Source organism: Coloeus monedula (genome assembly GCF_965178545.1).
Source record: "Coloeus monedula genome assembly, chromosome: 5".
NCBI classification, from domain to species: domain Eukaryota; kingdom Metazoa; phylum Chordata; class Aves; order Passeriformes; family Corvidae; genus Coloeus; species Coloeus monedula.
In genome coordinates this window covers 18,082,067-18,106,980 of record NC_138785.1, presented here as the reverse complement: position 1 = coordinate 18,106,980, position 24,914 = coordinate 18,082,067, and the positions used below count along the sequence as shown (strand labels likewise).

General features: G+C 47.1%; 4 protein-coding genes across 16 annotated transcripts in view; 2 read left to right on the top strand and 2 right to left on the bottom strand.

Annotated features, from left to right (window-relative positions):
* The window catches only part of SEC31A (SEC31 homolog A, COPII coat complex component), a 39,344-nt gene extending 29,097 nt beyond the window's left edge, over positions 1-10,247 (bottom strand). For all 8 annotated transcript variants that reach the window (XM_082282159.1, XM_082282160.1, XM_082282161.1 and 5 more), the window contains exons 1-9: positions 10,065-10,247; positions 9,431-9,513; positions 8,777-8,900; positions 6,419-6,617; positions 5,274-5,369; positions 3,580-3,720; positions 2,423-2,565; positions 1,399-1,498; positions 2-163 (exon numbers count right to left, since the gene is read on the bottom strand). In XM_082282159.1, the coding sequence (XP_082138285.1) occupies positions 2-163; positions 1,399-1,498; positions 2,423-2,565; positions 3,580-3,720; positions 5,274-5,369; positions 6,419-6,617; positions 8,777-8,900; positions 9,431-9,509 (1,044 nt within the window). In that variant the 5' untranslated portion in view covers positions 9,510-9,513; positions 10,065-10,247. The remainder of the gene's footprint in view (position 1; positions 164-1,398; positions 1,499-2,422; positions 2,566-3,579; positions 3,721-5,273; positions 5,370-6,418; positions 6,618-8,776; positions 8,901-9,430; positions 9,514-10,064) is intronic.
* Positions 10,248-11,012: 765 nt separating this feature from the next.
* THAP6 (THAP domain containing 6) lies at positions 11,013-12,265 on the top strand (the record flags this gene model as incomplete). Its single annotated transcript, XM_082281283.1, has 3 exons — positions 11,013-11,092; positions 11,163-11,358; positions 11,439-12,265. 3 exons carry the CDS (start codon positions 11,013-11,015, stop codon positions 11,748-11,750), a joined length of 588 nt encoding a protein of 195 aa, XP_082137409.1. The 3' UTR covers positions 11,751-12,265.
* A 727-nt stretch (positions 12,266-12,992) lies between these two features.
* THAP9 (THAP domain containing 9) lies at positions 12,993-16,959 on the top strand (the record flags this gene model as incomplete). The annotated part of the gene is made up of 3 exons (XM_082281282.1): positions 12,993-13,003; positions 13,076-14,855; positions 16,942-16,959. 3 exons carry the CDS (start codon positions 12,993-12,995, stop codon positions 16,957-16,959), a joined length of 1,809 nt encoding a protein of 602 aa, XP_082137408.1.
* Positions 16,729-24,914, bottom strand: part of LIN54 (lin-54 DREAM MuvB core complex component) — a 41,012-nt gene continuing 32,826 nt past the window's right edge. For all 6 annotated transcript variants that reach the window (XM_082282167.1, XM_082282171.1, XM_082282172.1 and 3 more), the window contains 6 exons: positions 24,766-24,857; positions 23,506-23,577; positions 21,062-21,164; positions 20,732-20,869; positions 19,804-20,006; positions 16,729-19,467 (listed from right to left, as the gene is read on the bottom strand). In XM_082282167.1, the coding sequence (XP_082138293.1) occupies positions 19,266-19,467; positions 19,804-20,006; positions 20,732-20,869; positions 21,062-21,164; positions 23,506-23,577; positions 24,766-24,857 (810 nt within the window). In that variant the 3' untranslated portion in view covers positions 16,729-19,265. The remainder of the gene's footprint in view (positions 19,468-19,803; positions 20,007-20,731; positions 20,870-21,061; positions 21,165-23,505; positions 23,578-24,765; positions 24,858-24,914) is intronic.

Below are 24,914 nucleotides of genomic sequence, written 5' to 3'. Positions count from 1 at the left end.
CCTGGTCAACTTGCTTCTGCCTCAAGCCATCGGTGCTGCCGCCCATGATGGAGTAGACACTGATGCGCCCGTCGAAGGAGGCTGCAGACATGACAGCAGGGTTCCTCGGGCACCACTGGATATCAAAGCACCACTGTGTGTTCGTGGGCAGCTCGTACAGCACCTGGGGAGCAAAACCAAGCCCAACCAATCAGAGCTTTCATGGAGCACCCTGCCACATAGCAGCTATCCTCCCGTCTGCCCTGAGACTGGTCTGCTCTTGCTGCTCCCCAGCAGTCTCCACATCACCGTACACACTAACAGTGGGCAAACCCTGATGATCCCCAAACAGCTGAACGTCACACACCACTGCTTCATCTCCTTCTCCTCCCATTAAATCTTCTGTTTAATCCACACAGGACAAATGATGCAGGTGGAGTGTATCTGTGCTGTCCCACTGAGAGCTGTGAGCTGCTGACATTCATGCTAACTTATTCAAAGCTGATTTAGGTATCCCCACACACTACATGCAGTAAGTCTGTTTTCACAGGAAAACAGAAAAAGGTAAAACCTGCACCCTGGGCAGACAGCCTCTTGTGCCCTGGAACAGATAAGCCCCCCTTACAGGAGACATTTAACCATAATGAGGAGAAAGTCAAAGAACAACACTAACTGTCAGCAAAATGCTGTCTCCCAGGAAACTGGTTTTATTTTTAATAAAAACATGCAGCATGATTCAACCACATGTAAAAGCTTCGGAACAGCACAGGATCCAGCTCAGATAACTCATTTACCACTGTACAGCTTTTGTACTTCTGGGCCAGTGTCTGAATTTTAGGAACACTTCCCACTCCACAGCTGTTGACCACTGGAGGCAAGGATCCCTCCAGCACGCCTGAAGCCCTTCTCATGGTATAGGGACAAACACTGTCTGAAAAACAGATCTGCATTCTCATTGAAAGGTACCCCCAGGCCCAAAAGGGTGGGGTGGGAACACATTTGAGTGGCTCTCACTGATCTGCCACTATTACGGCAACCTACAAAATCCCTCTTGTCTGGATAAAGATCTTACAGAAGGAAAAAGGCAGTTAACAACAATGATCCAGCCACACTGGACCCAAAACAAAAGAGTAGGAAGCATATACTTAGTTTAAGTGGAGCCATTTCCATCTCTTATAATCAACAGGGACATCACTACTCGGTAAGAGAGAAGCAGCAAGGACAAATGTGTAATATTGACAATACCAGGAAGGAATCCTGCACCACCAGAACACACTCAGAAAACACATAGCAATAGGATAGGGAGAAACTTCCCACAGAAGCATCATTCCTAGGAATGCAAGCACAGGAACACATATGTGCTTTGCTACCTCTGAGCAGAGATTTTTGGGGGTTTTGTAAGTGGTATGTATACAATACCTCGCCTGTGTTAGGGTTGGAGCAGAGAATTTTAGCATCCTTCCCACAGCTAAGTAGCAGCTCTGGATCTGCCATACTCCAAGCAATGGCCAATATACCCCTGCATGAAAAGCCACAACCAAAAAAAGCTTAATGTAAATGCAAAATGGTGATAAATAAAGCATATTTATAAGTTCAGCATCCCACATCTAAATGCCCTCTCCACCCCTTCCTCTTACAGGGGGAGGAATTTTTCAATGTTATCAGCCCTTGTTTTGTTGAAATAGATGGTTTCTATTTTCTGCATGAAAAAGTATAAAGATGCAGCCATTGTATCTGAAAATTAAATGCAGTATTCATGTGGGAGAACCTGGGCATTAGTGTAACAATATGGTTTGTTTGCCTGCAGTGTCACTAATACCAGCGTGCAAACCCATAGGTAAGGTCAGTGACTAGAGATTTATCAGCTTTTTATTAACAAGAGATTCAAGTCAGCAGAACCCACTGGCAGCTGTTTTGGTAGAAGCCACAACACTGTTCTCCCTCCTTAAATCAAGCACTGGATTTGAGCAATAAGGAAGGTTTTATCAGCAATAAAGGAGGGACAAGAGTTTAACAAAACCATCCACTATGCCCAAAATTAAGGCACTTAGGGGACTGAGGGGCAGAGAAATGGTGCAAACCCACACATGAGGATGTGCCTGGGTGCACCTTTAGTACATTATTCAGGCAAAATCAACTACCATTAACTCTTTTTACCTTAGCTTCCTCTTCTTAAACTCAGAAACAAACTCGTAGCTTCACTGTTTCAGCAGTGCGGTGAGTTTATTTAGTTATTTAATTTTGGGACCTGCTCCCTTCAAAGTACCAAGTTCCAAAAAGGCAAGTCTTTCATGGCACAGAATATAGCACTGCCCGCTGCTGAAACTGCCCCCTTAACCAAGCCTTCCTTCACAGAGGACAGCAGGAAGTGAGATGTACAAACCAGGACAGCCACCAGCAGTGCAAACACCATGGAGCACACCACGCTATGCAAGACTCGTACCTCGTGTGGCTCTCCAGAACACGAAGTGGTGAGGAGGCAAATCTGAGGTCCCACATCTGAATAACAGGCAGCCTGTCATCCTCTGAGGCCAAAACCATCTGGGTGGCAACTTCAGGGTGCCACGCCAAGCCTGAGCAGTGCATCTAAGGGGCGACATCGGGCCAAAGCATCACATAACTAAGCAGCACTAAAAGAAAAAGGAAGCTAGACCAAATATGTCTGTGTGCATGGTAAAACACTGTTGTGAGGGAATTTGTAGCTGTGTTTCTGGGCATTATTTCTGACTGCATTCAGCGTGGATATTTCTCCTTAATCCTGTGAATGAGGACACTTGCAGTTAGGTTTCCCGAGGTCCTCTCAGAGAGATTACATTGCGCTGACTTTTTCACGGTCCTACGTTTTAATGTGAGAAAACAGTAAAGTCCACCATATAAACCTTTTCCTCTACTACTTTTATTGATATTTTAATAAAAGCCAACATTAGGCAGAGGTTATTGTCATGAGAACATTGTATCACAGGACTACCATCACATGATGAAGACAGCCTACTGTGCTGCTGTTATGTCAGGCAACAAACACATAAAACACTGAGTTACACAGTTTATCAAAATAAGAGTGCTGTGACAAAAGAGCTACTTCACAACCACCCAGCAACTTTCATTTTTAACCCTTGCTGTATCTTTGAAGTTTTTCATAGGAATATTCTATTTAAAATAATACAAAACTATACAAATACGTCACTCTCCACAAGCTGAACAGGCTCTTTTTTACATTTAACACTGCCTAAAGTGGCAGCATGGTGGTTATAACTACAGGAGGCAGCGCCCCTGTAACCTGCTCAATGCCACACTTCTCTGTGACAAAATCAATAAAAATCTTTCTGTGGTACTCCCAAACAGATCAGTAAGGGCTTTCTCAAAATTAAATCATCACTCTGATAGGGTATCTGAGTGCCTTGCCTTGCTTCCGTCTGCATCTGGCTATTTTAGTTTATAATGCTGACAATCCCTCTTGCATAAACATATTCTCAAGAGCGAACTGGGCCAGGCACCAGTGTCTCTGTCACAGAAGAAGGGGTGCCATGACCCATCCCCACACACCCAGAAGCACCCCACACCTCTCTGCAAGCACCCCAGCAGCTGCAGGGGAGAACTCACCCTGTTGTTGTGGTCACTGACTTTGATGATGGGCTCGTTCTTCCTGAGATCCCACACGGTGGCTCGGCCGCTGGGGCTGGCGGATGCCAGGATGTGCTGGACTTGCCTGTTCCATGCAATGCAGCTGATGTCCTCCAGAGGCTGCCACACACACAACAGCCTGTCACAACTCCGCCACACTGAAGACTCAACCCCTGTTATTTTCAGGCTTTGCTAAGTGAGAAATCTGCAAGGAGACTGTCCCGTGTACTGGGTGTGTTCTGGCTTCTTTTCTACACATGCTGTAGGGTACAACACCTGAAAACACTGATTTATAAGCTGCTAGAATTTCTCCGTTAAGTTATTTTCTGCTTTACAGTACTACACGCTAGTTACTGAATCAAGACTAAGCACAACTGTCTTCAAGAACACAAAATTACTCCATGAAAGTATATCCAGACATATGAACTGCTCTTTTGTCTTGGACCACTAGGTTTTGATTCAGAAAAAAAAAAAAGTTTGCTTGCAGGAATTCCATGGGGTTTTTTTATTCTCCCCAATGCTTATTTTTAGACTAAAAATTAAAAGCAGTATTAACCCAGCCCTTTTTGTCCTATTACTTCTAGTTGTCATTATGCATATGGACTAAAAAGATATCTCAGCCTAAAAAAATCACTATTAGACATAAAAAGTCTTTTACAGGGATCTCTAAGGTGAGCATTCTCTCAAATGCCTACGTGTTAATAATGACTTGAACTAAACAAAGTAACCAAACTCACAGAGTTTAAACTAAAAATCTTCAAACCGAAAATTACTTCTCATCCCATTTGCATACTTTATTATCTCCAAATTATCATGCAGTAATAAACACATTTTCCAGTAACCATGAACAACTGTGGAATTTTGTAACAGCTACAAAAGGGTACTTGCATTGAAACAACTTCCTCCCATTCTTCCATTTCCTTCACAAGGCACAAAGCACAAAAGACTATTGTTCTTCCCCACAGATCATCTTTAAGAGACACAGGCTAAACACTGGGCCTTGAGTACAGCAATTAGACCACTCCTTGAAACCCACCAAGGTAACTGCAAAACCTACTGCCTCACGATGTGACTTCTCAGTACCTGCTTTTTATCTTCCTCCTATTTTCCTCTGTGTACCTGCACCATCTTCAGGTTTGTGCATGCAGTGAAACATGCAGAGGAAGACCAGAAGACATCTAACAGCTATGGTATTTGAAAAGCAGCGTAACGTGAGAGACTCGGCTTGTTGCTTGATAAAACACAACATTTCTCAAAGACTAAGGGGACACTACAGCTTTCCATGGCCAAATACAATTTCTTAACAAAAAATTGCCACATGAAGACATGGCTGGCTTGTGCAGCCAGCCAAAACTGCAGGTCAGTTGTGGATAAACAAGACAGCACATCCAGGGTTGCTGCAGGGGAAGCAGAGCACACACTTACTGCATGGACCCGTGCACACTTGCACTTACAGGCACAGCTAGGACACTGCTCTCCAGGGGCTGCAAAACTAGCAGCATCCAGTCACCCTCATATGCAGCTACTACCCAAGTTAGACTTCAAGAGGCTTCTCCACCTCCTTTCCCTTGAGACGGCTTTAAAACTGCAAATTTCAATCAGCTCTCACTTAACTGCCATACATCTTTTTCATGAGTCTGCTCTGGAGAACTTTATAAACACAAATCTGGTACCTGTGTCTTCACTCCTGGTGTCATTGGTGTGGCGAAGTTGTTCAAGTCCCAGATATAGATTTCAGACTCATTAGCACCAGAGGCCACCAGATTAGTCTGTAAGAAACATTAATAGATATTAAGAGTATTTTCAGCATCAGCTTTCCCAGTCTTAGCTGCTGGGAGGCATCAGATCTGCAGGACTCTGAATTTCCCTTATCAGCTCAGAATATAGGGAAAAATACAGGGAAAATAGGGCAGAGGAGGAAGTGGTGCTGCAGTTATGGCCACCACAGAGCTTTGCTCTGGACAGTGTGGCATTCCTGCCCTGCCCACAGTGAGTGCAGCCATCCAGAGCAATCCTGTATCTGGGATGCAAAAGTCCAGGCAGGGCAACATGAGCCAAGGCCACCAAGTGCCCTTTGGTCACATTTTGTGGCTGATGACAGGCAGGTCCTGAGTTCATAATGGGCAGATTCAGAGAGGACACAGTGAACACAGTACAGCCTTGCTGGAAGCAAGTGTGCAGGGACAGAAGTGTTATTTAGGAACAAATCCAACTGAATTCTCACACAGCTGGTGGCAACAAGAAAAAACCAACACGCTGTATCTAGAGAGAAGTTCATTGGTGATGTGGGAAGGATTGTTGGTTTTGAGAGCCCTTCTGCTAAAGAGGCCACATGGCTGTGTTTCCTTGTTGTCTCCTCTTCCCAAACAACAATACTTAGAAGTCTTGAAGACAGGTCCTTCCCAATCCCCAGAGGAGATACCCGAAAACTGATCTCACCAGGAACATGAATGAGAGCATGTAACTAGTCCCTGTGTGACTGGCACAATGCACAGAAGCTAAGAGAGGAGACTGACTAAAGACACCCTGAAGACACACTCTACTTCCCACATAGCAGAGCTAAAAAGATCAACTAAATTGATGAGGTAAACTGATGAGGGGAAGGAATGAACCAAACACCTCAGGCACTTTCAGTCCCCATCCTGAAATGCCAGTAATGGGACAGGTTTTTCCTACTAAATACAAACAGGCCCTCAAACACTAAATACCGTTCATGCTTTTCAGGGGACAGGAAGCAGCAGAAACATCTGAGGTCACAAGTCAAGATAAGCCACTCCTGTATTGATGGTATGTTAAGAGGAACAGCAGAAAAACCAACCTGGAACATGTTGACATCGAGAGCTCTCACTGGTCCCGTGTGCTTGTCTTTCTGGGCGATTATTACCTCAGCCTCTCCATCTATGATTTTGGCTGGGTCGTACAGAATGACATTTCCATTTTCACCCCCAGCAATCAAGACTCCAGACACTTGGTCCCCTGAGCTCATGCTGTGAGGGCCCCAGATCAGCTTGTGGTACCTGTAAGACACAGAGGTCCCCACAGTTTAGAACCATCCACCACCAGCTTCCCATAGGCTGATACATCCCATTTTTCCTCACCCCAGATAAAGTCAGAGAAAAGCACTGCCTGCATTTCTTCCTAAGGACGAGTCTCTGCACTTACAACACCTTCTATCAGAAAGACATGCCCCAATTCTGCTCATAAACAAGAGGCACGACATGCACAACCAATAACCCAAAAACTGATAACATCTCTAATGTCCTGGCTGCAAAATCAGGTAAGGAGTAATCAAAGTAAGGGCTGTAAGCCCATCCAGCCACAGCCTAGAGAAAAACCTCTGTTATTTGCAAGCAGCTTCATACAGGAGAAGAAACAGGTGAAACTAGAAAAATTCCATATCTGTGCTTTTGGATGTACAAGTGTTTTGTCTGCCATACCAGGGGCTCAGCACATGGTTTACTCACCTCACAAACACATCTCTTGGACCACAGCCTGTTTTCAGGTTAAATCATGAGGAATCAAACATACTTCCAAAAATTAAGAACTTTTACATTATTGTGTCCATCTGTAAACACTCAAATTCCCTTCAACTCAATTAACTTCCTGCATAAGCAAACAGGGATTCCTGTGCCATGCAAAGAATGAATATCTTCCACATAAAATGACACAGCCACCTATCAGCTCTTATGCAAGCAGAAAGCAAACCCACATTGACTGGAAGGTGGCAAGGAGCTACCTTAGCATTCACTGTAATATAATTAATCTCTTTGTTATCTCTGGGCAATCTTCAAGTGATTTCTTTAAACCACAGCAACTTTAGCACGGTAAGATAAATACTGCAGAAAGCTACCCAAAGAGGGTATGCTGGGTGAGAAATACTGTAACAGCCAAGTGCTCAGGCTCCCAGTGTTGAGAATACAGCAGGGGTTCACCAAAGAATGGTGCTACGAATGGAAATTGGTCTGTGATATCAGACAGACCCACTCCTGGGCATGATTTTTATGCTTCTGCACCTAACGATGCAAGTTTACAAGAAATTAAGTGACTGACAAGGTTGTCCAGGCACCACCAGCAAGACTGAACAGGACTTAAGATAACCCAAAATGAAGGCAGGAAACGGTGAGGAACAAAACCCAAAATTTAACTGTGCAATTACTTTTCTCTTGCCCTTTACTCTTTCCAAGATAAAGTAAGGTTCTATAAAAGTAGCTCAAAGCTTTCCTGGGAGGGCAATTAAGGACTTAATCTTTTGTGGGTCTAACCACCAGGACATTTTCATTAGCTGAAAACCAAAATATAACCTGATGTATACACTGCTATCTAATCTTTAATTAAAAACAAACAAACAAACAACCCTCAACCTCCTTTTTAATGCATTTTCTGGGGCAAAGTCAAATCCTCATGTTGCTGGTCAAGGGAGTTATTTTACAAGGAGCACTGCATCCTGGCTGTAAGGAGTGCTTCTAGAAATCCAGTAAGCAAATAGCAAGTCTTGAAGAATCTCAGTTATAGCTAAAACAAGGCAGAACAATGAAACTCAAAGATCCAACACCGCGTCCTGCTCTGAGCAGGTCAGTAGGACATGTTGACATCAGCTCTGCTCCCACAGCAGGGCATTTAAAAAGGGACTGTGGCTGTTGCAGCTCTGCCAGAGAGCTGCTGCAAGTGCTGCTGAGATGGAAACCGGATGCGCTGATGCTAACAATATCTGTCTGGATAAGCACATGGTAAGGAACTAACAGCCAAGTGGAGCTGTGCAGCCAGGAATTTGGCTTCCCAGCTGTGGAAACACACACAACATGACCCAAGTTAGTCATGTTACAGGAGTCCCCCTGAAATACCTATTTACAAACAGGATGGCGCAATATGAAAAGTTCCTACCACATTTTCACTATTTCACATTTTCTTCTGTTCTCTTGTGAATCCCAGAGGCTTCCTGAGATAAAGGGTCCACACACATACTCAAAAACTTCTGTTTATGTCAAAGCATGAGCTGCTTGCTTGGAGTCCAAGCTCATTGCCCCACAATATCAATTGCGCTCACTTGCCTTCACCTTTCAGTGCTGAACTGCTTCTCTCCTCAACAAGTGCAGGCAAACCACATGAAGTGACATTTCCACACACACCACATGTAACAGTTCCACACACTTTACTTTTCCCTTACAACACTGCCTACCTGTGTGAGGAGGAGAACGTGGCGCAGCTCTTCATATCCAGTGAAGGGTCTGCTAAATCCAGCTCAAATATTTCTAGAGAAGCACTTGTACTGAAGGTTGCATCGAGCTGCTGAGCTGATGTACCTGTGAGGAAGCACGTCTGGCAGTGAGAAAGACACAATACACACAGCAGTAACTGCAAATGCAGCACAAGAAGGGGAAGGAAAACATCATCCTTCCAAAAAAGATCCTGAGGTGGGGTCAGGCTTCTGTTTCTGTTACTTAGAAGTAGTTCCACACAACTCTCCTCCCCATGGTTCCCCCTTTGGGTGTTTTTTAATGAGTATGAGCAGGAAAAGCTTTGGGTATGTATCTTTCCCTAATGATGCACAGAACACGATCAAAGTTATAAAGGAGCCACAAGTGACCAGTGCTTACGATTGGTGTCACCTTCCCCTGGCAGAAAGAGGAGGATGCCTGCTGATACTTGCAGAATGCAAAGCACGTTTTTGTCAGCACAATGAGAGAACCCCACTCAAAGCAGCACAATATATACCCCACTCCAGCCCTCAGGACACAGAGTAACTCCTACAGCTTCCAATAATGGGCCCTTCATGGCAGCCACCACACACAGCCCGAGGTCTGCTAGCACATGCTTCCCAAAAAAAACTCACCTGTGGCCAGGTAAATGGGGTGCTGCTGAGCAGGGCTCCATGCCTGCATGGCAGTACGGTCTATTTCCTTCAGCTTCATCTTGCTGAAAAGTAAGACCAAGAAGGGTGACGCTTGAATGGTGCACGGGGAGACTGCACTGCCACAGATTCAGGAGCTGCATTAGGACTTGGCAGAAGCAGCCGGAGGGACCGTTTTCCTAAAGACATCCCACAGACACCTAAGCCATCGTCTCCAGAGCACACCCGGGGGGAGGGGAGGAATAACTCTCCACTGGCAGGGTAACATTGACACGTAGAGGAAACTGACGAGTGCTGAACACAACACAGGAAAACGTGGGCAAAGCTTCAACAGCTGTGAAAAACCCTCTTCTCACAGCATCAAGGCATCGAGCACCCTACAGCAGCTTTCTGCCTTAACCCACGAAATAAACTCAACCCCGGGAAGACCCTCCCCAGACCCCTGCCGCCAAACACCCTCTGCGGCTCATTTCTGGGTTCTATTTCAGCACCCCAGGGCTCCCCCCGCCTCGGGAACGCCCCGCGCGGCCGGCGGGACCGCCACCCTCGCCCCGTTTCCGACAGGAACCGGAGGAAAACAGCTGTAAACCAGATGATTTCCCCGTCCCTGCCTCACCTCGGCGTCCCCGGCGCTCACCCGTCCCCGAACCGCTCCAACGTGGCAGCCCCGGCACCGCCTCCCGGCCGCCACCGTCTTCCGGGCGCGCCCCGCGGCTTCCGGGCGGCGGCAGCGGGGCCGCGCCTTCCCGGCACGGGGAGCGGCGGGAAGCGACGGGGGGCGCCGGGGGGGTGATGGTGGGAGGGTGTGTATGGGGATGTGCGGCCGCCTCCTTCCGCGGGTGTCCTCCGTGTCCCTCGAGGCGGGAGCAGCCATCGGCCCTGGGGAAGAGGGAGACCGGTTAGGGGCGCCGGGACCGGGGGGAGCCGGGGGGCAGCGCGGGGGCCGCGGTGCCGCCTGTCCTCAGCTCCAGGGCAGTAATCATGGCGTGCTCATGATGTGAACAGCAGTGAGGCTCATCACGGGACAGGGGCCACCCCAGGGTGGGGGAACAGCCCGAGGGAGCTCAGCCGGCTTGCACAGCCGGAGGCGGCAGCTCCGGACCCACCTCCTCACGGCAGCCAGGGCACAGCTCCGCTGCCGCCTCCCGCCGCTGGACTCCGCGGCCGCTCGGCGGGCAAACGCCGTGCGCGGGGCGGGCGCTGCCCGGGCCGCATGGCGCGGCGCAGCAGGAGCACAGCGGGAGAGGCGGCGGACGCTCCCGGCGCCGCTATAAATAGGGGCTGGAGGCGCAGCTCCCATTGGCGCTGAGGATCGCCGCTCGCCACTGGCTGCGCCCGCCGCCGCCGCCGCTCCCGGTTGGCTCGGTTCGCTCCCCGCTCCCGCCGCCGGCACCGCCGTGACGCCGCCGCGCCGCTGCGCCCAATCGGGCCGCGGTCCGACGGGCCCGCCGGCCAATGGCGAGGCGGCGGCCGGGCGCGCGGGCGGCGGCGGCGGCCAATGGGCGGGCCCGTTGGGGCGCGCGCGCAGGGCGGCAGGCGCGGCGGCGGCGCGCGCGGGGCGGCCATGACGCGGAGCTGCTCCGCGCTGGGCTGCACCGCGCGCGACACCGGGCGGAGCCGCGAGCGCGGCATCTCCTTCCACCAGTGAGTGCGGCCGCCCCGCGCTGCCCGCCGCACCCCCAGCCCTCCGTTCCCTCATCTCCTTCTGCCGCAGGTTCCCGGCCGACGCCGCGCAGCGCCGCCAGTGGATCCGCGCCGTGAACCGCGTGGACCCGCGGAGCCGCCGGGCGTGGCGGCCCGGCCCCGGCGCCATCCTCTGCTCCCGACACTTCGCCGAGGGTGACTTCGAGCGCTACGGGCTGCGGCGGAAGCTGCGGCGGGGGGCCGTGCCCTCCCGCTTCCCCCCCTCGGTGCGGGCGGGTACCGGGCGCGCTCCCCGCTCCCCCCCGGGCGGTTCCGCCGGGTGCCGTGACCTCCCCTCTCCCGCCAGGAGCCGCCGGGCGCCGGCCGGAGGAGGAGCGGGACCCACGGCCGAGCGCTGAAGCAGCCGCTGCCCAGCTCCCCCGCCGGGGACCACAACTACAGCCTGCAGGGACAGCGGGCGGCCGAGCCGCGGCCGCCGCCGAACGCCCTGCGGCAGCAGCAGCAGCAGCCCCCGGCCGCCGGGAGATGCGGCCCCGCGTACCGGCGCAGAACCGTGCCGAGCATCCTCAGGGAGCTGGCGGAGAAGCGTCAGCTTTCTGAGGAAGTCGTGAGTTTGCTGCAGGCGCAGTTTTCAGGTACTGCTGGGGACACTTGCTGAGGCAGAATGCACTCTCTCGCCCCGGTTTCATGTCTTTGCTTAACCCGTGTCAAGGAAGAGGTGAGGCACAGTGGTGTCATTGCTGAGCCCTACACTTCACACCAGAAACACGCTGGATGGAGTTGTTCCAGAGGCCACGCTGTTGCCTTGTATTCTGCAGTGTATTTGTGTTATGTATCCCTCATATAAATAATAATATTAATCAGCCATTTATTTGTTTCACTGAAGTTGACCTTTTGTGATTTCTTAAGCAGATTTGCCTCGAGAGTTGCACAGCTGGAGGCAGATGGCAGACTACTCACCAGAAATGAGGCAATTTGCTTGTCTACTCCACCTCTACCATATTAAGGCCTATGATTACCTACGGAAGATTCTTCCCCTCCCTCATCCTTACAGCCTGACAAAGCAAGTTTTCATTCATTCATTCATTCATTCATTCATTCATTCATTCATTCATTCATTCATTCATTCATAATGTATTTCCAGGTACTCGTATAGAAATAGGTGTAACAGATCTGTCCTGAAGATATTAAGCAGTAGTAATTTTCCCTGCTTTGTTTTTAGTAGCAGGAGCAGAGTAGAGAGGAAATGCCAAGAAACGTGGATACCCCTCATTTCAGAGAGCTGGAATGTGTTCCTGCATGTGGGTCACAGCGTAAGAGTAACACACCTGCACAATGTCCCAGGCTGCTTATCAGAATTTATTGCCTGAAGCTACCTGAACAAAGCTGAAGAAACTCTCCCCCTGCAGGTTTAGGGTTTCAAGACTCCTTTAGGGCAGTTAGAGGGATCCCAGGGGATACACACAATCCATGCCAGCCTGTGGGGGTTTAGCACAGCTTCCTGCTAGGAATCTGCTGAAAGGGGTGCTGGGAGTAGTGGATGGGAGTGTGTTGAGAAGAGTACCATACCCCATGGACTGCTGAGGGTTTCACATCTTCCAAACTGGATTACAATGTCCGCTGTGGAGAAAGCCAGTGAAGAAGGAGCAGACTGGTGTTGCTGGCCCTCTGTATAGCCTGATTTGCATTCCTATGTCTGGTTTAATTTTTTTTTCTCTTTTGTCATGAGATCTTATACTTTGAAAAGGCAGGAAGCCGCTTTGTTACTTCCCTGCATGGTCAATACTTTCCTTGGCTACCCATCACTAGGGTGGGAGAAAAGAAACTCAGACTATGCATGAAGGAAAGCAGGGCTGCCTTCTTTGCCCTGCATGTCTCAGTCTGCTCTGCAGCTCTGGGCATGGCTGACTGGTAAAAAGTGCTGTCTGATGCTTCAGCTTTTCCAGAATCACATCTCCTAATTACATCCTCCCTTTTTTCCAGCTGGCTGTCTAATAACGAGGCTGCTGCAGGCTTCAGCAGTGACATTTTTCTCCGGCTTCAGGAAAAGGTGGAGAGAGGGGATCAGGCCTACTGCTACTGCGCCGTGCTGGTACAGGACATGTCCCTGCAGAAGCAGCAGGAGTGGGACCCACAGACCAAGCAGCTGACAGGCTTTGTTGACTTGGGAGCAGGCATCCTCGATGCTGACGAAGCTCCGCTGGCATCAGAAGCAATAATCCTCATGGCAGTCGGCATCTCGAGCCCTTGGACAGCTCCCCTTGGCTATTTCTTTGTGAGCAGCACTTCTGGCCACTTCCTTGCTCAGCTCCTTCGTCAGGCCATCAATAAGCTGAACAATGTTGGGATCGTGGTCCTGGCTGTGACATCAGGTGCCTCTGCTTGCGGTGCTGAGACTGCCAGAGCTTTGGGGATCAGGATGGATCCAAAAAGGATTCAGTGCACTTTCCAGCATCCACCCGGTTCTGCTCACAGCATTGCATACTTCTTCGACGTTTGTCATGCCCTCCTGCTGATAAGGAATGCTCTGCAATGCTTCCAGAAGGTGGAGTGGCTCGGTGACACCGTGTGGTGGCAGCAGGTGGTGGAGCTGGCAGCTTTGCGGGAGCAGAGGGTGTTGGAGCCGTGCAGTCCCGAGTCAGGCAGGGCTGGGAGTAAAGGGAGTTACCACCTGAAGGTCAACCCAGCTACCCTGCTGTTCAGCGAGGGTGTTGCTGAGTCGCTGGAGCACTTCCAGAAGCTGGGCCTGGCCTCATTTCAGAACTGCAGTGGGACTGTCAAGTTTGTGCGTCTGCTGAGCTCTCTGTGCAATGTATTTTATGGCAGAGGGCCCTATGGAAAGGAGCCTTTGCTAGCTGGAAATTACACCAAAATAAGCACCCTCTTCGATGAGGCCAAGAGCTTCTTTGTCAACTTAACAGACTCTGGGGGGAGATACATCATTAAGAGCAAACGCAAATTAGGATTTCTGAGCTTCTTGCTAAATGCTGAAAGCCTCAAGTGGCTTTTCTCCAACTGTATGTGTCCAGAAGACACTCCTTCCCACCACCTCCACACACATGCCTTCAGCCTGGACCCTCTGGAGCAGTTTCTCAGGGCCCTCCAGCAAGCCTGTGGCAGCAGTGGCAGCCCCACCTGCACTGTGTTCCAGGCTGCTTACCACAGACTGCTGGCCAGCTGCAGCCTGGCACCGGGCTCACCGCACAGCGCTGGCAGTGCGAGCCCCTGGGACAGATCCCTGTCTCGGAGGAGAGATCTGACCCTGGGCAGCATTCGTGCTCAGTATCACCCAGCTCCTGCGAGGACTCTGGCCCCAGAGTGCCCCTACAGGGCAGGCCTGCTTTTGCCCAGCTCTGCCCTGAGCAACGCGCTGACGGATCTGTCGCTGTACACACGGAGCCTCACCTGCACTGCTGGCTGGGTGGCCGAGCAGCTGGCCTTGGACTTGCAATGTGAGGCTTGTCTTGCCTCTCTCTTTGAGGCAGATGAGAGCAGGCTAAGGTACAGGTCAGTGCTCTACATCAAAAAGTTAGGTGGTGTGAGTCTGCCCTCGCCCAGTGTGCACCACATAACAAGCATTTCAGAACGAGTCTTAAGCCGGTATGGCAAAGTAGGAGGTGCCAACAAAAATACTAAGCTGTGGCATTTGGCTCTAGAACAGAAAGTCCTCCAGGAGCTTCTGGGTGAAAGCCCCCTCTTTCCCACCCTCACAAACCATTTATTTGAGGGGGACCTGAGCATCAACAACCACTACACAGTCTTGGTAAAGGAAATAACACAGTGTTACTTAAACATAAGAACAAACCCTGCCCCACACCTGAATTTGAAATACCCTTGTGGAAGGCACAGATTGAAGAGGCTGAAGGGAAAACATTTGTCTCCATCACCACTGGGTAGCTGTCAGTCAAGCTAAACCCACACAGGGTCTAGCTGAGTACTCTGCTGTTCCAAGGATGGCTGTTCCCTGCTGAGGCTCAGTGCTGGACAGATCTAGGCAACACATGAGCAAACAAGGCTGGCAAAACTAGTGATAAGCAGTGATGTTTTGGGCCATTCCAAACCCCCATAGCAGAGTTTAAACTGAGCAAAGCAAGGAGGTTTATCTGATCCTGTGTTCCTTCCAGCAATCCTGCAACGCAGCCACATATATCATGAAACTTGCATGGCAGGTCAGGATGAGCAACAGTTGCTCAAGGTGCCTGGGACAGTGGTAGGAGACTCTGCAATGGCCCCAGAAGTGCTGGGTGGCTTTAGTGCTGTGAGTGCTCTTGCCAGAAAACTGATGCATATTTGATGGGGTTGCGGGGAAATCGTGCACTGGCACTTTGATTTCACCAAAGCAGATGTGCTTTATAAAAGCTGGAGGCAAGAAAGCTTGCAGAGCTTCTACTTAAATAGGAAAATAAAGATGTGAAAAGAAAGTGGCACTCAAGTTGTACACAAGCTCTCATCTCCTTTCCAACATGTCTCATCAAACAGCTAAAGAAGCTACAAGAAATCTAGATCCTTTGGATCAGTCCTGAGCCTGTGCCCAGACTGTTGTGTCCAGTGGCACCCAGGAGCACCAATACCCTCCTCCCTGGGCAGGAATCCCACACTGTGCTGCAGCAGGGCGAGCAGTTCAGGTCCCATTTCATGGCCCCATCCTCCCACAGCTGGCCTGTGTCCTGCAGGCCAGGGCACAAGGCAGTCTCATTTTGATGTTTCCACTGATCACCTGAACCATTGCTTTGATGCCACCAAGCAGGACAGGCTTCTTCAGGTAGTTCATTTCCATGGCAAGGAAGCTGTGTCCAGTGCTTTGCCTGGAACAACAAAGTTGGGCATAACTGCTGCTGAGGGGTTTCCCTCTGCCATGCAGAACAGCAGTTGCATCCATAGAGATGGAAGGCAACTAATTCCCATCAAACCTGCTGTTCAGTCACTTTCAAGACCCATGATGGAGCTGGGATGAAAAATGGTGATCTGCCACATCCTAGGGCAGTAATAATATTAAAGGTACCATTCTGCCTACCAGTGACTTGACAAAACTGTCCCTGGTTGGTTTGGGTTCCTCCTCCTTCCCTTAGCTCTACTCACTCATGGTGGGAGCAGAACTGCTGCCCTCAATCCCTCAAGCTGTGCTTTGAGAGCAGCAGCACCACAGAACTTCATATAAACACTGCTGGGAGGAACAAACCAGAACCTCTAGGCTTTTTTCCCCCCAATCCAAATACCTATGCAAAAAGCCATGTTGAAGCCAACACTGTTATGGAGCCATTCCAGCTTACAAGAGACTTTGCAGGAAATTATTCCCTCCCCTCTATATGGGATTTTTGGGACAACTAGCAAAATGCTGCTGCTGAAATCCCAGTGATAGATTGGTTGCAGTCATGTAATGTTGGAACACTTGCATTGCCTCCATCTCCAGCCCTGAGATGAATAGTTATGAATTGTGCCATGGATTGCTGTGCATGACAGCACACCAGTAACCAAGGGATATTTATCTCTGGTAAGGTTTGGTCTCACTGAAAATCCAATTCAGTACTTGCATCAGAAGTGGACCTACTGTTAACAATTTATTTTGATATTTCAAGTGACAAACCTTCTGTGTATATTTGTCAGTGCTGAAGCAAAGGAGTGCAAAAAAAATCGTATTTACAGAATAATATAAATGTTTATTTTTTGTGATTTATCTGACTGTTTTATTTGTACAATATAGAAAAGTGTATTCTTTGAATAGGTCTTGTAAATATAAATTTAATTTTTCTACTTTTGGATGTAAACAGAACTATAAAATGAACCCTTGCCCCATTCCCAATTATTTTTTATGTAACTGGATGAACTTGACTGTTAATCTTGTCCAGCAGTTTGATGCAAATGGCTAAGGAAGTACAAAAACCAATTCATACACTCTACACCAGGGAGAGGGGAGAGAGGAATCCAAGCTTAATATTTGAGAAAGCTTGTTCAAAACAAAATAGAAGAACTAAGAGCATTTGATTGCACCTTCAAAGTCTTTACAAGCAAAATATTCTCCAGCAATGCCATCATACATAATTACAACTGTAATCTAAATTTCACAAGTGCTTTTGCACACTGTATATAAATACACATCACAAAAGGTGCAATTTAGAGTAAAACACTGAATATATACAAAATTAACATGGATTGAAGTCTAAACAAAAGGCATATTGCAATCTGTTTGAAAAATAATGTAAGTAGGTATTACTTTATTCACTTACACTAATTTACATTTATACAAATCTTACTGGACAGACTATATTAGGTCACTAGAAGGGAACGGAATATCCGCGCTATCTACAGGTAAAGTTACTGCACTGATTTTTTAGTAAATCCAAGTCCTAATTATGAAAAAAACATGGCATTTACTTACACAAGAGATGGATTCCCTTTTCAGAGATTTGCACAAACATTGCTATTTATTCTCAGGGAGATGTCCTTAGCAGACAGAGCCCTTCAGGCAGTGACTGGCAGGTCAAACCTGGTCTGTGAGCGCACCACTGCTGCTGGCTGCCTCCCAGGCATTTCAAGGAGACAGCAGAGAAGAGTCAAAGGCCTTCTGCTCAGTGCACAGGGCTGGGAGGTGAAGCATCCTCCCACCCTACTGCCTTCACACACAAAGGCACCTATCTCTGCTGCTGGTGTGCCTAGCCCCTACCTGTCCCCAGCCTGGCCCTGCTAGAAAACCTGGAGAAAGAGCTCTGCTGCATTTCTCTGTATTTACATTTTTATAGAAGGCATACAAAATCCCTTTTGGAAAAAAAACCGTAGCTAGTTCAGGCTGCAGTGAGACAGGTAATAAAAATGCCTGTGATTAAACATGGTTAATGGATCTTTATGATCGGTAAGTAACCTACCAGGTTAATTCTGCAAATGTGCTCCACTATCAAAAATGTGATCTGAGATTGCCTGTAACAAATACTGAAAAAAATCCCCTGCCTTAGTCTGTACCCAGCTATAGTTGATTGCCCCCCGTTTAGTGTAAAAGGATCTGTGTCTGTTTTTGTAGATATCCTGATTCTGTGCTAGTACTTTCTCTGATCACAGCTCTCACAATTATTCTAAACAACACTAAAAGAGCCCTTATGCCAAGTAAATTGCCAACATGGAGAGAAGCAGCATGCTGAATACCCACACAGCCAGGCTGAACATGATCCCTACCTGCATTTGCAAGTCGATTCAGATGCAGATTGTCATCTCCTATGACTTCAGCTTCTCAGGCCTAAACACTCTTCCAGGGTTACAGCTTGATCCTAGAAAACACAACGGACTGCACAGGCCTACTTCCAGTGAGGGATTTGGCTGCTGCAGACCTCTGAAAAAACAATCTTCACCTAGAAACAGTATCCATCTGCTACACACTTAGGTAACACTACACTGGGCAGACAGTCTGGCATTGTGGTGTGGCTGCTTTTCCTCACTTCTGACGACAGGCCACTGTCTTAGCCTTCAAGTTCCAGCTTAAAAAACACCTGAGCACTCCACTCCATTCCTATCAAAAATTCCCCGTAATGCCATTCACCTCTATACTCCTTGGGCCCTGCTCCAGAAACATTCTCCATGACTTGCTCAGTACTAAATCTGCAAGCAACCCCTCTGTATTATTGCCTATGTATCTCACAGTGCTCCATGCACTAAAGGAACATGCTGTGTCAGGTCCTAAATACAAGTACTACCTTCCATTTAGATGCTTATTTCTACATATTTCCTTTCAGAATTATCTTGGATACACTGGTACCTCCATATTACATGCCTGTCAGCAAAAGCATGACCTGGCTGTTGACATCACCTGTGTTTTCCTGTATGCACAGTGATGCAAATTCATACACTGTAAATAATATATATTATAATAATTTATATATGCCCTTCAGACAATTATTCTGGGGGAAAGGGGAGAACACACCTAATTTTTAAGAAACCCAGGGTAAAAGCTGTACATTGGGAAGAAGAACTGACCTTTAGGCATTGTCTTAAGTAGAAGAGGATTTAGCTAAGAGTTAAAAGGCTCTACATCTTGTTATAAAAGAATTTCTTGTTTCAATCTTACATGGGTCAATTTACAACAAGCACCAAATTAACAAATATTATTAAATCCTTTATGCTAAACCAAAGTGTCCCTGTGCCTTAAGTGTTCTGTTCAGTCCGCTTCATTGTGGCTCATGTGCATGAGTCAGCAGTTCATGGCACAAGGGTCACCTTTGGACTTCCCTGCAGAGCTGATAACCCTCATCAGACAGCGTCCAAACTCCTCCAGGATCATGCGCTCTGCCGCAGCTTTGGACTTGCCCATCTTCTCCGCTTGCTCTGCCTGTGCCAGGAGGCATTCACAGGTTGCATCGGCCACCTCCTTGGTGACAAATGTAAAGGGCAGCCTGAACCAAAGAAACATCCGCTTAGTCACTGCAAAAACACACAAGGCACCTAACTGGAGCTGGCAACTTTTTAGTCTGAGGACTGATGAGATTTCGTATGTCCCATTGCTTCCAAGAGCCTTTATAGTGAGTAAGCCTCAGTTAACAGCCAAATGAACTGGTGGGTCAGTATCCCACTGTTACAGGAACAAAGTGTTCCATTCACCTGACTGCTCCCACCTCTACAGCTTACACAGACAAGGCTCAGAGATGACAGGGACATACAGGGACATACCTGTCACATACATCAAAAACCCGCACTAGAAACAACTCAAAGAGGGTGCAGCATTAACTTACTTCCCACCACCACTGCTGAGTGCCGGTGTTGGCCTTGTCAGCAAGTCTGAGATCTGGGAAGATAACTTGGTCTTTGCAGCAGTCTGCTGCTGGACCCTGACTTCTGCAGCATCTGCTAAATGCATTAATGTCTTTCGCTCCGGGCTTTCTTCAAAATTTTTACAGCCAATGCATTTGCATATGGAAGAACACATGATTTTTGCCTGAAAGAAACAAACAAAATGTAAGAAACCTGTTGCAAGTTTGACTCCCCTTATGAGAAGCCACAACAAAAAGGAGATTTTGTTTTTCTCTTACCAATTAACCACCAGAACAAACTTCCAAGTAGTAGTTTTCTCTCTAAATTCTTACCTCTGAGGTGAGGCATCTTCCCAGAATATATACTTGAATCAAATAATAGAATCATAGAGCACAGAACGTAAATCGGTGGTTTCCCACTCATCCCTTTCTTCATCAACCTCCAGTTTCCAGTGGAATTTAGACAGCTGAGCTTTGAGAAAGGCCAGTCTACACTGTCTCTACATCTACAGACTAATCAGTTAGCACATGAAGTAACAACAACTTTTGCTTTTGAATTCCACAAATACATTCTATCCCAGAGCATCTGTGGGATGCTACTTCAGCTCCTCCTAGAAAGTTGGTGCAGTAGATTTCTTTAGGAAATGGTGCTATTCAGAAAAAGAACAAATTCAAGCCCAACTCCGAAGTTGCTAAATTGTTTAAAATTAAAATTGCAGAACAGCAGTGATCAGTTTTTCCATGTACATGGCTTTCTATGCGCAAACTGCTGGGAGAAGAGGTAACATTGTAGGAATGGAAAAGAACAGAAAGCATTAAAGCAATACAAGGGAGAGACAAAGTAAATGAGAGAAGTCACTGCACTAAAAGGAAAAAGCTACTGTCTTTCAAATGAGATAATGCTTCGTACCTCATAACACTCGCAGTAGTTTTTGAGACATCCCGAGCGTTTACAGTTACACCCTTTGCTGTGCCTCCGATCCGATTCTCCTTCCTTTCCTTTCCCTATTTTGGGCTTGAAGGCTTCAGGGTTTCTGTCGAGGCAGGCCTGTCAATGCAGACCCAAAGGGTCAGTCACTTCATGCAGGGAGCAGAATTTAGAGGTGCAATAAAAGAACTAAAGCCTTGCACATGTGGGAGGAGATCAGGGCATTATACACCCACTCTGCCCCGCTCTGGAGCTTCAGAAGAAGGAAGCTAAATGGCTTTGGTCCCAGGGGCAGGGGAAGAGGCCCCTCACCTTTATTGCTTTTTGCCTATCGTTTTCATGGTCCAGGTTGTTGTAACAATTTGTACAGTTGCAGTTATTGCAGAATTCACCGTTTGCAAAACAGTCACAATACCTGAAACAGAAGATGCAGAAGGCATTTGTAAACTTTACCATGACACTGGTGTGTGACAGCAATAGAAGAAGTTCCTACTCTGGCACCAATACGGGTAAGGGTCACCCTATGCTCAACTCCACACGTACAAGCAGTACCAGCCTCACTGCAGAGCCAAAATCCTCTAGAGCGCAGGTCCAGCTGCTGTCTTTAGACAGGTGGAGCTCAAGGGGGTCCACCTGAGCTCATCACATAGCATAGGTCCTCTCTGCAAGAGAAGCTAATGACACTTCTTCCTAGGGTGACTCCTGGGTCACCCACACATTGTGGGCCATCCTGCTGCAGCCACCTCACAGCCAGTTCCCGACCCAGTCAGTCCAAATCAGCCCTCAGGAGATCTCATACAGCCAAAACAAAAGGAAAGCAACTGGAGTGCCAGTTAACAGGCAAACTAACTCATCAATGAGCTTTTTTTGGTTAGTTTTGCCCATAAGCTGGGATGGAAGAATAGAAAAGGAACAACAATTGGTACATCTCAGAGGCTTTGAGGCACAGGTAACCAGGTGAAGGATCTGAATGAGGATAAAGCTGACTTTTTAAAGGGACAAATATATGAACAAAAAGCAGCAAAACATGGACAGGGAAAGCCAATCACATTGCCAGGCCCCTTATGTACCTCTGGTGCCTCCCATCAAAAACATCTCACCAATCCCACAGATCTGATACATCGAAGTAGCACATTCATCCCCAGCTCAAACATGGCTTTAGGCCACAACAAACTCTGACATGTTTCAATGCTTCCAGCTCCACCTCCAGCTATGGCTAAAAACTGCTGATCCTCTTCACTTGCTTTTCAAATCCTGCTGGGAGTGTATGGTCATTTTTTGGAGCCTAAACCCATTGCTAAACTGCCTTTCTGTGGCTTGCCCAGCCTAGCACTACACAAACTAGATTAGGGTTGACCTGGAGTCCACAACCCTTCATCAGATTGAACTGGATTTTGGAGATTTTTAGCATCTTGAATGGTTCCCAGTCTTGGTCTTGAATGTTTTAGGAACGCCCTAAATCAAAAGCTTTTATAACCTGTAATAGCTCTCCTTTCTTTTTTAAAATTCAGCGGTGGAATAGTCCTGCTTTCCAAAACAAACAGTGCCAGCATCAATCCAGAATATAAATGAGCAAATAACTTACCTGAGTTGACTTTTTTGTAGAATGGGCTATGCGCCTACCTTTAATGTGCATTTGGGAAAAAAACCAAGTTTCCCTCCAGACAGAAAAAGTTTTACTAGTGAGAAAGCATCTGTGCCAGAGTGAAATAACCATTTGCCCCGTACCAATGCCCCGCCACTTGAAGATACAATGACAGTGATTTACAAGAAAAGTTTGTTTCCAATCAGCATTCTGTAGGTGCAAAGTATCACCAGTGAGGTGATATTATTCTCCAGGAATTTCTAGTGCACATTCAAACACCAAAAGCTGAAACCCTACACATCTAACATACATTGGGCACTGTGAAGTCAGTCATGTATGTAAAATATCTCAAAAGCAGCTGCACATCTTCCTGCCATGCAACATACAAGTTTGAGACTAGGAAGCACAGGGCACATCTCTCCATATAGAGGAGGGGTGCACTACACAAAAAGACACCCAAGCTTAAAAGTTTAAACACACTTCTTAACTTGGGTTCTGATGTCAGTGCATCACTTCCCCTTGAAGTACCACACCCCTGATTTCCTGTTCATTGTCTAGGATTCAGGGAACCACAGATTAATTTCAGTATCTCCTCCCATTCCCGTCCCAAAAATATCAGTAAACTGACTTTGCCTCAAGATGAAGAACTCTCCTCATCTTAAAATACTTTTGTGTCAAATTCTTACAGATACATGGACTGGAACAGCAAAATACCTCATGGATAAGCAAGACTTATCAGTGAAGAATCACTTGTCTATTTAGTCCTTTAATAAAATATACACAGCCCATTTTTTCTGAAGTATTTGAGCCAGCATGGTATTACTGAAGCACTTCACCAAAGTATAGGAAATGCCCATGAATGATACCATGAGATGCCATTTCACTCAGGGTACCAAAAAGGCAGCCAGAGCTGCTGAGTGGAATTGGCTCCACCATGCAAAAAGGTGCATGGTGCAGAATTAGACCTTTTCAAATGTTATGGTCCATATAGCTCACAGGAGTTGCAAAATTACACAGGCTCTGCAACATCTCCACCAATATCCACCTTAAATCAGCATCTAGACATAAAATTTCTGACATACTTAAAACCATTATATTCTGATACTTGGCACACTTTTGTGATGTTAAAAATAAGGCTTGAAAGACAGAAACTGTACCAAGCTGTACTTACAATTTCAAGCACAGAGACTTAGTACAATTGCAAGGCTTCCTGGGGCGGTTTGCAGACTCAGAAGAAATAATTCTGTGGAGGGAAAAGGGCATTTATATACACACAGTTTTATCAGTTTTTTCCTATTTTAAATTCATGTGAACAGCTCATGATAAAAACTTTGAAAAAAATTTTTATATTCCCCTTGCACTGGGTTTTTGGCTGAGTGTGTTTAAGTAACTATTATAAATAGTGCCTTTCCAATCCAGAAAGAGATTATTTGCTGCAAATTTGGATGCATGCCTGAAGTAGAAATTAGGCTTTAAAGCTAGAGGAAGCATAACTAAAAACTGGAGTCGGGAAAACCTTCCCCAGAATCCCTTCAAGCACAGTGGGACCAGATCCAACCAAGATTCACACAACATGATCGTGCCTTTTCTTTTGTTCTGCTTGGAATTAAAAAAATCCCCAAACCCAAAAAATATCCCCTCTGAATAATGGGAAAGCAAGCCAAACCATGCTATTCAGTTTATAGATAAATTTTATAGTAGATACAGTCTTTAACTGCTCCTAAAACTTGGATTTGGTGACACTAATCGCTTCTGATGAGATTTGTTCCATCCCTATCCAGCAATTTCTGCATGTAATACCAGGGAGATTAAATCAAACCCGTTCACTTGAATAGCTGCTTCGGGATTTGGGATTAGTTTGCATCAGTTGAGGCTGCAGCAACAAAAAGCACCTTCATGTTCACAATTTCCAGCAAACAGTAACACAAAAGGACTGTGCAGAACAGCTAAGCCTGCTGGATTGGCAAAGGGAAAATAATATATGTTAGCTGTTATTTTCATCCTTAAAGGAAAAATGCAAGACTGAAAAAACCCAAAGCCTCCTATCAGGATCCATTTTGCTGTTTGGCTGAATTTCTGCATGCGTTAAGCATCTAGCTTTATGTTGTACTGAACCTCTTTGCAGCGATGTTGAGAAATAGTTGAGGCCTGTAGCTCATAGGTGCTGTTGCAAAATGAAAAATGAGCAACAGGGAGCTTTCAGGTCAACTTCCTGCTATATGAGTTCAAAAAACAGAAAGGAAAACAGCTTTGATCAAGAGATCAAATTGGCTCAATTGTCAGAGAGGTCCACACCCTTCAGTCAGAGGTAATAGCCACACCACAGCAGACTTGAGTGTCTTGGAAAATTCCCCAAACCAAACTCCAATACCTCATGCTTATTCAAGCAGCCTATTCTACAGACTTTGGGATTTTTTTTCAAAACACTTACCCATTAAATGGCAGCCGTGCCTGGGACTGGACACTGGATGTCCCTGTGAAGCCAGTGTTGCTCGCTATAGATACATACGATGACTGTTGCAGCTAACAAAACAAACAGGTTAATGCCTGACATGAAAGAAATTAAAGAATACACTTTAT